Source organism: Patiria miniata, unplaced genomic scaffold (assembly GCF_015706575.1).
Source record: "Patiria miniata isolate m_02_andy unplaced genomic scaffold, ASM1570657v1 HiC_scaffold_20, whole genome shotgun sequence".
In the NCBI taxonomy this organism is placed as follows: domain Eukaryota; kingdom Metazoa; phylum Echinodermata; class Asteroidea; order Valvatida; family Asterinidae; genus Patiria; species Patiria miniata.
The window spans coordinates 31,533,252-31,543,601 of record NW_024037059.1 but is presented as its reverse complement, the minus strand read 5'-3'; the positions used below and the strand labels follow the sequence as shown (position 1 = coordinate 31,543,601).

General features: G+C 38.7%; 1 protein-coding gene across 1 annotated transcript; it reads right to left on the bottom strand.

Annotated features, from left to right (window-relative positions):
- Positions 1 to 249: 249 nt before the first annotated feature.
- On the bottom strand, positions 250 to 10,350 carry LOC119728653. Its single transcript, XM_038200962.1, has 14 exons — positions 10,215 to 10,350; positions 9,196 to 9,408; positions 7,661 to 8,044; positions 7,145 to 7,549; positions 6,339 to 6,921; positions 6,084 to 6,245; positions 5,719 to 5,903; positions 5,427 to 5,586; positions 5,017 to 5,128; positions 4,609 to 4,777; positions 4,197 to 4,338; positions 3,426 to 3,591; positions 2,297 to 2,487; positions 250 to 1,411 (listed from the first exon to the last, which is right to left on the bottom strand). Exons 2-14 carry the CDS (start codon positions 9,400 to 9,402, stop codon positions 1,377 to 1,379), a joined length of 2,901 nt encoding a protein of 966 aa, XP_038056890.1. The 5' UTR covers positions 9,403 to 9,408; positions 10,215 to 10,350; the 3' UTR covers positions 250 to 1,376.

Genomic DNA, 10,350 nt, shown 5'->3' with positions numbered 1-10,350 from the left:
TCAGTATAACGTACAATCTAAGTACCAGACATATGCACAAGAACTTTACTGTTAAAGTTTACACTCAACAGGTATTCAAAGTTTGAAGAAAATTGTTAATAGTTTGTAGGGGTTACCCTGTCTCCTAATTTGATTTCATAAAATACTCAAAACAGTTTCATATTCCCTTTTCGTATTATCGTATCATTATGACCTATACCGCTTAAAAGTGACAAATGCACGGTATACGGAATGAAACATGACTTCAAGTTGAAGAGGTAAATACAGTGCTATATTTAATCAAATATTCATCACTATCTCAAAAGATAAACTTTTAATTACAAAATCTCATTGATCTTTGAAACATAATCTATGCCAGAACCGAGTGACCAATTCTCGGTCATTAGTTCCTGATATGATTCAATGTTTAATTGTTTTGTTGCTTTTAATTTAATTAATTCTAAATCTGGACCGCCCGCGGTTAACAGTACATGCGTACACTAAATATACCCACTTAACAACACTTATATACATGTATACACAGAAAGAACGTTGCATCCTGGCCAATTTGACATCTCAATAATAATGTTGGGGGAAAAAATAGAATCTGGGACTGAGAAATATTTACAATTTGTTAGTAAATACTTTGAAAATGCATTTGACTCTCCATATTGTACAAACACACGCAAAGAAGTGGCGCCTGACACTGTACATTCTTTATAAATACAAAAAGTACAGCTGATTCATAAAATTAACTCCTATTCAAATCGTTGAACGAATCTGTTACAATTACAGCAAAATAACGTTGTTTCTTTTGATCTAAACAAGAAATTCTACACGGTTGCTGCGAGTTTACTACACGACACCGATGTTGTAACCGGCTTATGAAGTCCATGTGAAACGTATGCTGCGTGCTCGGTTGAATAGCCTACACAGAAAAGGGATCGCGTTAAATTTTCCTCCCTCTTGCTATTTTAAGCAAGAGGGATTTTAATTAGAGTCTCATCCCGAAAAAAAGATCTTGTTTTTAAATCTATATTTTCCCACCAATACAATATTTATTCGCTTTTGATTGAGACACATCCACTCACTTTTATGGAATAATAACTACTCTACAAATTTCGAACTGTTATTATTTGACGCAGTATTTGTACACTGTACGTTCAGAGGGTTGTAATTTCTGCTATTTCGTTTCGCAATTCAATGAGCTTGATAATAAAATGAATCAAGGCGTTCAAAATGACCGCAAAATCTTTTTAACCGTCTTTAAGATAAAACTGATGATTTAATTCACAGCTTCCGGATGTTTGACTCATGTTGGGACTTATCCTATATAATCGAACCCTGTTTGTCAGTCACACCTTGCATCGAATGAAGAGGGGCCGTCCCTGTGCCGTCTAATATAGGCCATTGATGTCCAACAATTTCAAACCTGAGAAACGCAACAAGAAAGAACAAACAAATCGTTATTAATCGGAAAAAAATCAAGTTAAATAAATGAGAATTATTGATGAGAGTTGATGAAATGACCTTGCGTATAAGATTGGTTCAAAGACTCTTAAAGATCATTATTGGTGGGATCAACCAATCGACTGCAGCAACTAGGTAGGACAACCGTCAAGTTAACTTCTTGAATCAAGACTATACAGCTTGGTAAAATACAAGGCTATTTGATGCATTCTGAGATACATTAGTAACAAACTTAGAAACAGACATTAGGCCTAATAGGATCATATACATGTAGTGAGGAATATAATGAGAAACAATGATAATTAACGATGAGAGATGAGGCAATGACCTTGCGTAAGATTGGTCCAAGGAATCGTAAACATCATTGTTGATGGGATCAACCAATCGACTGCAGCAACTAGGTACGACAACCGTCAAGTTAACTTGAATCAAGTCTATACAGGGTTAGTCAAAAAAAGCGAAACCCAAATGTCGGGACCATTGTTTCAGTGAAATTCTTCATGTAGCACTTCAAAATCTAGGATACGAAAGCCCAATTTATATGCTTCCTTTTAGTGCAAGAATCATTCAAATCACTTATGTACTTTTCAAGTTACGGAATTTAACACCCAACCGCCGTTTTAAAGTTCTATCCACGGATCACAAGAATGTTAGTGTTCTTTCAGCAAAACGAAAACAAATCGCATAGGCATTTGGGTTTCACTTTTTTTACTCACCCTGTACAAGCCCTTTTGGAAAATTTTATGTCACCGTAAAGTACAAGGCTATTTGAAGCATTCTGAGACACTTTAGTAAAAAGAATTTCTTTGCCTCAAATAAACAAAAAACTGTCTTTATTATTACTGACCTGCCAGAGCTGACTGGAAACCAGCGTTGTAATCGGTCGCTACCTCGTTCTGAATGTAGTCCCGCCGGTTATTGACGAAACCATCATTAACGTCTGGCCCACCGACAAGGGCGCCCTCTAACACTTGGGGGTTAGGGTTAGGGTCTTCCAGGTTGCTCGAACCACAGGGCGCGGGCATGTCTGGACAAGAGCTGGAATAAAAATGAAAGTTAAACAAACAAATATGAAAATCAGGCTCAGTTAACCCCACGACAAAAATAATGAAAATAATATAAAGAATAGGGTGAGTTAAAAAAAATAAAAAAAATGCAAGACCATTTTCTTAACAAAGTTCTGCATGTACCATCAAAATCTACGGATTTTCTTACACCCGCACCGTTTAAAAGTTCTGTCCACGGATCACAAAAAAGTGTGTGTTCTTTCAGCAAAACCAGAACAAATCACACCCATTTTCCATGTTATTTGTTTTTGTTTGCTCCAAGAATACTTCACTTTTTTGTGATCCTTGGATAGAACTTTAAAACGGTGGTTGTGATTAAAACTCCATATCTTGAAAAGTACATGAGTGACTTGAAAGATTCTTGTACTAAAAGAAAGCTTAATTATTGGGTTTTTATATTCTAGATTTTGATAGTGATACATGCAGAACTTCCTTAAAACAGTGGTCCCGATATTTGGGTGTCCTCTTTTTTTGATTTACACTATACAGTTAAAAAAGGCACAATATCAAGACAAAAAGATCAGATTTAAGGACAAGTGCCTCGCATTACTCTGACAGATATGAAAATGGTTAAATTTCATATCGTTCCGTAATAGTAACCCACAATGCAAAGGGGAGGACAGTGTTACTCTATTTAGAACTGTGTGAATCGTGAAATGTTCTTTGTACTCCCAATTCAATAGACCTGAGACTCAATGACGTAGGCCTAATGACTTTGTTTACATGCGCTTTCTTATTGGAGCGAAGTCGGGATGCCAGACAAATACAGGGACCGTCTACCACATAGGAAACCACACTTGTAAACAAAGCGTAACGTCATTAAGTCTCAGACACATTGAACAGACAAGAAAACAGCTGACACTGCACAATTTTCAGAAATAATTGGATTGATTGTAAGCCATAAGTTACCTTGCTCGATGGTGCGGGGAATGCGGCGGATTATTGCCAAAGCCTACTACGAAACTTCTGCCACCATCACCCAACATGTAGTTAATCTGCTGCTTGGCAAAGTCTTGGTATTTCCTTACTTCGATTCCTTCGTGTGCAGCAACCAGAGCAAGGAAGGCAGTGTTGGCTGTCAACAAATATAAGAAGCAAATAACTCATTTTGGTTATAATTCTATATTTTATGTATGTTCTTGAAATACGAGGGTGAGTCAAAAAAGCAAAACCCAAATGTCGGGACCATTGTTGTAGCGAAGTTCTGCATGTAGCCCTTTCAAAATCTAGGATACGAAAGCCCAATTCATAACGATTAGTTTAGCACAAGATTCATTCAAATCAATTATATACTTTTCAAGTTACAGAATTTTAAACACAACCACCGTTTTAAAGATATATACTCGGATCACGAACAAAGGTATGCACTGTCAGCAAAACGAAAACAAATCACATAGAGTTTTGCTAAAAGTGCATACCTTTTTTGTGATCCGTGGATAGAACTTTAAGACGGTGGTCATGTTTAAAATTCCGTTACTTGAAAAGTACATGAGTGATTTGCATTCTTGTACTAAAAGAAACCTTATGAATTGGGCTTTTACACCTTAGATTTTCAAAGTGCTACATGCAGAACTTCATTAAAACAATAGTCCCGACATTTGGGTTTCGCTTTTTTTTTTACTCACCCTGTACATTAGTAACCTGTGAAATAAACGATTATTTTGACAACAGTTAAAGTACCTGCATAACGGTTAGTTCCCCACTGGTCCCTCCATGCTAGTCCCTTCGGTGTGTACTGGATGTTCCCTGGTTGCCAGCTATTCAAGTAATTGGTGATGGCAGTCTGATAACGAGTAGCACCAGTCAGTTGGTACATCAGCATCTGCAATATTAGAAATATTACAACAGTTTTAGAAAACAAAAGTCATCATCCGTAGGATGCAGAGCACGTGAACACAACATCCCCCAATGCTTCAATCTTGACTCATCTTTACGTTTCTGGCTCAGATCGAAAGATCGAAAAGACCACACAGTGCTTCTGATGTTGAGATCATTTCTCGTTTGGGGATTTTAAAAAGTGAGAATCCTCTTGATTAATTGTCTTTTTGTTATGAACCAATATTGTTTGTTTGCAAAACGTAGAACCACGTACCATAACTCCAGCTTTCTTATCATCCCAGGAAAATGCCCAGGGTGTGCCATCTCCGATATGGAAGGCATCATAGTGGTTAGTTGCCGCCGTCAGATAGCTGTTGTCGCCGGTAGCACGGGCCAACCATGCTGCACTCCATGCTAACTCATCACCGTAACCACTATGAGAACTATTGATGAACAGAAAAGAACCAGATGAACTACTCGACTAATTTCACGGGGGCCAATCTAAAAATATACGCAATTTAAACTAATGCCATACAAAGTAACATTTAGTTTTAATTGCAAATTGCACTTAACAAACTTGAGGTAAAATGGTAGACAAAAAAAGCAGCAGGAAATGCATCCATAAAAAAACTAGAATCAATAACATAATTAATAGAGTAGCTTTGGAAAGATGAAGACTTACTTATAGAAACTAGCAGCGTTAGAAATAGCATTGGTGTAAGTTCCTTTGTATTGGTCAGCGAAAGCGTACAGTTCTATCGCATTCTGAAGAAGTTCTTCGGCGTAAGTTGGATCTGCAAAGTTATTTGTAGAGAAATGTTTATAAAGTTGCTGTGAATCACATTTTATATAAAAATCAATGGTGCAAATGTTAACGCCAGTCTGGCAGGCTAAAATATGATCCCTTCCTTGGTAGAGTGGAATGGCCCACAAACCAAACACATCAGTTCTCGTGGCGTCATTTTACTGCATGATATTCGCCAACCCATACCCTCACTGGTGACTGTTACCTCAATATTTTTTAAAATATTTTTTTTATGTAATCTTTGAAGTGACAATGTGCAACAGAACATGCAATAAGCTTTATCTTACCTGTTTGCCTAAAGGCAATGCTGGAAGCAGCCAACGCTGCAGCTGTTTCAGCAACAACCTCAGTCCCAGGGTTAGCAGCTGTGATCTTAAAGGCAGGTCGGCTTATCGTCATGTCTTCTGGTCGACCCCAGTACGCATGATCAAGGTTGCCGTCACCAACCTGAATAATACATTAAAGTAACAACAGTTTTGGAATACTAGGGAAGATAGCCGAATGGAATTAAAAAATCGAAATAGGTTTTTATTGACTGATTTTGAGATTTGATCATCTGTGTTATATCGTGAATCTTACCTGTCCGTAGAATTCATATTGTCCAGTGTGGCATTTTAGGAAGTAGTCAGTTGCCCACTTGATGCAATCCAGCATGTTGTCTAATTCCCCTGATGCAAGGTAGGCGTCACGGTACTCGACTAAGCCCCAGGCAAGAATAGTTACAGTCGATGCCATGGGAAAACCAAATTTCACGTGGTCTCCAGCTGTAGACGGACATATTACAGTTGTTATAAACATACACACTCATCTTCGGCATTTCGAAAGAATCAAGCATTCCCTTCTCCCACTATCGGCTTAAATACCCTGCATCCCTTTCCTTGTCGTTGCAATGGTTGTGACTATCGTAAAGAATCGACGACAACGAATATTAGTTGTATTCTCACCATCAAACCATCCGCCAGTCAAGTCTTCTCCATTAAGTCCCATGTCATTCAAAGTGCTGTCAGATCTCCAGAGTATGCGGTTATCGGGTGGTAAAGGTCCTGATCGCTGTGCCTCATAGAACAAGATGGACTTATGAATCACTTCAGCATAGTCGTAGGGAGCTAAAAAACAAAATACAAACATCAGAAATGTAAGGGGAACTCATTCATTGTAAGGAGCTCTAAATTTTCAGAACAATATACATTTTGCATTACCTGACGAATGAGTTTGCGTGACGCGTGTTGTCTCAACGGGTTTCACAGTAATTGATGGGCCTGGCGTTGAGGCTTTGCTGATTGGAGAAGTTGTCTGCTCGGATATCGGCTGTGTGGTACGAGGTTCTGTGGGAAGTACCGTGGGAAGTTCTGTGGCAGATACAGTGCGACGCTCAGTGGGAAGTTCTGTTGGAAGTTCTGTGGCAGGTACGGTGCGACGCTCAGTGGGAAGTTCTGTTGGAAGGTCTGTGGCAGGTACAGTGCGACGCTCAGTAGGAAGTTCTGTTGGAAGGTCTGTGGCAGGTACAGTGCGACGCTCAGTAGGAAGTTCTGTGGGAAGTTCTGTTGGAAGTTCAGTGGAGAGTTTTGTTGGGAGTGCCGTAGGATTTTCTGTTGAAGCATTTCCATCGGAACAATCGGGTTGGCCAATCATACGAGTAGTGAACGTAGGTGTGTTTGCAGCTGAGGCTTGGAATTGTTCCCGGAAGACGGTGCCCACTGACTGATCAGCATTGTAGTCTTTGTTCTTGATAATGTACGTCTTGCCTCCGTTGAGAATACTGACAACATCAGCTCGGTATACCTGAGAGGGAAAAGACAACGTAAAACACTGGCAAAACTGAAAAGTTGCCCAAAGTAATAATGAATGAATAAAATGAAAGTAAGCAAAGAGGCATGAAACAACCATGAAAGTTGTATAAAAGAAGTGATCATGCACCAAACAAGCCAGCTGGAGCAGTCAGATGAAGCAAGCAAAACATATAATTACATATTTCGTTTTGCATAAACTTCATAGATATACTAACCTGTAGGTTGACAACTGGATCTGAAAACTTGAGTTCCATCGTCCACCCACCAGAAACCTGATTCCTAATTGGGATCACCATCTCGCCTTTGAAGTTTCCCGGCCACTCGTCCACAACATTCGTAGTTGGGCATTCAAAATTTGAAGCAGAAGTTGTTGGTTCATTGGTGTCTAGTTCAGTTGTGGGTGGTGGGACTGTTGTAGACGCTTGGCAGGATGTTGGATCGTCTTGGCAACACTCTGGTTGACCGACTATGTGAGCAGTGAAGCTAGGAGTAACTGTCGTAGAAGCCTGAAACCTTTGGGTGTTTACAGTCCCCGCAGCGAGGTCAGCATTATAGTTCTTGTTCCTCAGTCTGTAAATTTTACCTCCATTCAAGATGTCAGTAATTTCGGCGTCATAAACCTGTGACAAAGATTCAAGGTATTTAAGAATCATTTTGTATTCGAAAGTAGAGATCCCATGAAAAGAATCGTCGTCAAGAGGATTTTTGTAATACGAAAAAGTCCAAAATACCTGAAGATTTGAAACTGGTTCGGTGAACAGAAGCTCTACCACCCATCCACCGGTCACCTCATTCTCGATCGGTAAGATGAACTCTCCGTCGAAGTTTCCTGGCCATTCGTGGGTGATTTGAGCCGAAGAACAGCAGGTTCTGCAGCCCAGGGGAGTGGCAACTGCTGGACGTGGTGTGGTGCGAATAACTGCGCGGTCCGAACATTGACCACAATCTGCCTGGTCAAGTAGACGGACAGTAAAGCTGGGAGCTTGACCGTCAAACTGACCGAGGAAGCTCATGGCTAGGTTCTGTCCTGGGGACAGGTTTCGGTTCCATCTTTTGTTCTTCAGGATGTACAGAGTGGAGTCGCCGGTAGTGCTCTTGATATTTGCTCTCCAAATCTGTTTCGAATATAAAAGGAAAATGGGATGAAAATTACAAGTTTGGACAAAGCAAGCAAGCATTATGCTCAATGGCGGACTGCACTCAGACTAAAAATTGAGACATACCGGCATATGCAATATAAAACATTCTAGTTATAAGCAATACATTTTCAAAGTATCACAAATATTTAGGTATTAAATTCAAAATTGATATGTATGCGTTCTTTGCGGGTATGGTGTCCCGAGTGTTTGGTATCCTCCGGAACATGATCCGTGTTCTTCAACTAAGTCGGGGTTTGCAACCGTCGCACACTTCTTGACACAAGTCGAAAAATTACCTGTTCTGTCAAAATCAGACTTTTCTGGGCATAGGTTCAAAATGAGATTTGTTAGAATATGTACAGTTTCCTGTAGGTGGTTTAATTTTTGAAATCAGTCATTCCTGGGCAAACTTATGCTATTTTGAAGTTCATAGTGTCGAAAAGTAGAAAATGGAGAAAATGGCAGTTCAAGCTTGGGGTCTATTTTAAGACCTGTTTCAAGTGACATTTCTTCAACTGATTTACCTTAACAAATCATCAAAAATACTACACTTGGGGTTCAAATTAGGGTTTCAAACTTTTACAGCATATTTTAGACATGATCAAGATTGCAAATATGCAAAATTTAGAAGAAAAAAAAATTACCCCAGCAGCATTTTTTTGGCCCTATCTCAATTTCAACCTCTGCCCAGCAGCGTCTGCTTTTGACAGATTATCATTCCATAACTAATTATGGGCCGATTTTTCACGATCAAAGTCTAATTCACAAGTCAATAAATATTGCATTGCTAGACACATTGTGTTGCTAAAACAAAACACGGACGGTATATAATTAAGATTCCAATTAATGGGACACTTTATTAAAGAAAAGAGAGACAAATGAAGTGTCGAATTAAGGGAGTTGTTTTGTTTCTTAAAATATGACGATTCAATTCTGTTATCGGGACAGTGCAGTTCAGGGATAACGAACTACAAGAAGACGTGACATAACGTTACGGCTTGCTTTTAGTGGGAACGGTGGATAAAGTTTGATGAATACTCATTGTCATATTATTTCATTCGTCTTTTGGTAAGAGAAGTTCGCTATGAATTGCATCATATCAATTCCTATATCTACAGTATACCCACCTGAAGGCTTGTGACTGGTTTGGAGAACTGTAGTTCCAGGTTCCAGCCTCCAGATACTGAATTCGTGATGGAAATTGAGAACTCGGCATCAAAGTTACCAGGCCACTGGTTCCTGATGTTTGTTGTACTTCCACATGTGTAGCATGCGTTGGCCAATGAGGAGTAGACTAGCAGGAACCCAACACACATTAACATGGTTCGTAGCATCTTAACCTGAAGAGAATTAAATCGGAAAAATTACACTCGGCTGTTTGTGAACTGAAAATTTAAGTGTTTCTTGATACCGATAAATGAAATTCCCAAAGGATAAATATACCATCTACATGTAGATTGTCGTTCCTAAGCGATACACGAATTTAATGTGATTCTTTTTCTTCCAATGAATGAATTAATAAAACAGTATTAATAGTATTTCGGAACCTCAAATCAAGCAGCAACGAGAACATAATCGAAAATGAATTTTAAAAAAAACTTCTTCCGAAAAGTAACCTGTGCACACCTCTTATTCAAACTTTTATATGTGTAATGGAAAGTCCCTGTTTTCAAGGAAAATTTTAAAAAATTATATAATTCAAGTTTTTTTTCAGAAATAAAAAATGTCATTTAAATTTATCTCCAAAATTGATCATTTTTATCGTTCTCGATTTTGAGGCATCACACAGACATTATATTTTGAAGCAACATCCTAATTAGAAGTTATCACAAACATTGTAAGTATCGATCATATAGCTATATTACTTTATCTATATTGTTTTGGTGTCGATTCACTTAAGCAGTTGGTTAAGTCGATGTTTATATAAACATTACGATTCACATTTTATTTTTATTTTCGCGCCTTCTATTTTTAGTACTGTTGTAGTCGAAAAAAGAAAATCAAAAATTGGTCGTGTTTAATTTTTTCACTGGTTTTTTCTTTATTTTGGTCTGCACCCCTATTTTTTTATCATGCATGGCTGTCTAAATTCCCCTCAGTAACACACATTGTGAAGATAGTCGTCAGCGCAATAGACCATGCTTACCTTTTTACGTGACTGTTCTCGTTCACTCGATTCCTTCCAACATCCACCGAAGATCTGAGATGATTTGTCAATCTGATCGTCTCTTGTCTGAAGCTTACTCGATATGGATGAAATTGTTATGGACAGGACGGAGCAA

What these genes read in the sequence shown, in the direction of transcription:
- LOC119728653 (XM_038200962.1), bottom strand. Translation starts at nt 9,402, where the DNA reads ATGCTACGAACCATGTTAATGTGTGTTGGGTTCCTGCTAGTCTACTCC. An exon ending in ATAAGAAAGCTGGAGTTATG is followed by an intron (nt 4,339 to 4,608) that starts GTACGTGGTTCT and finishes CTAATATTGCAG; the next exon opens with ATGCTGATGTACCAACTGAC. An exon ending in GGGAACTAACCGTTATGCAG is followed by an intron (nt 3,592 to 4,196) that starts GTACTTTAACTG and finishes ATTTGTTGACAG; the next exon opens with CCAACACTGCCTTCCTTGCT.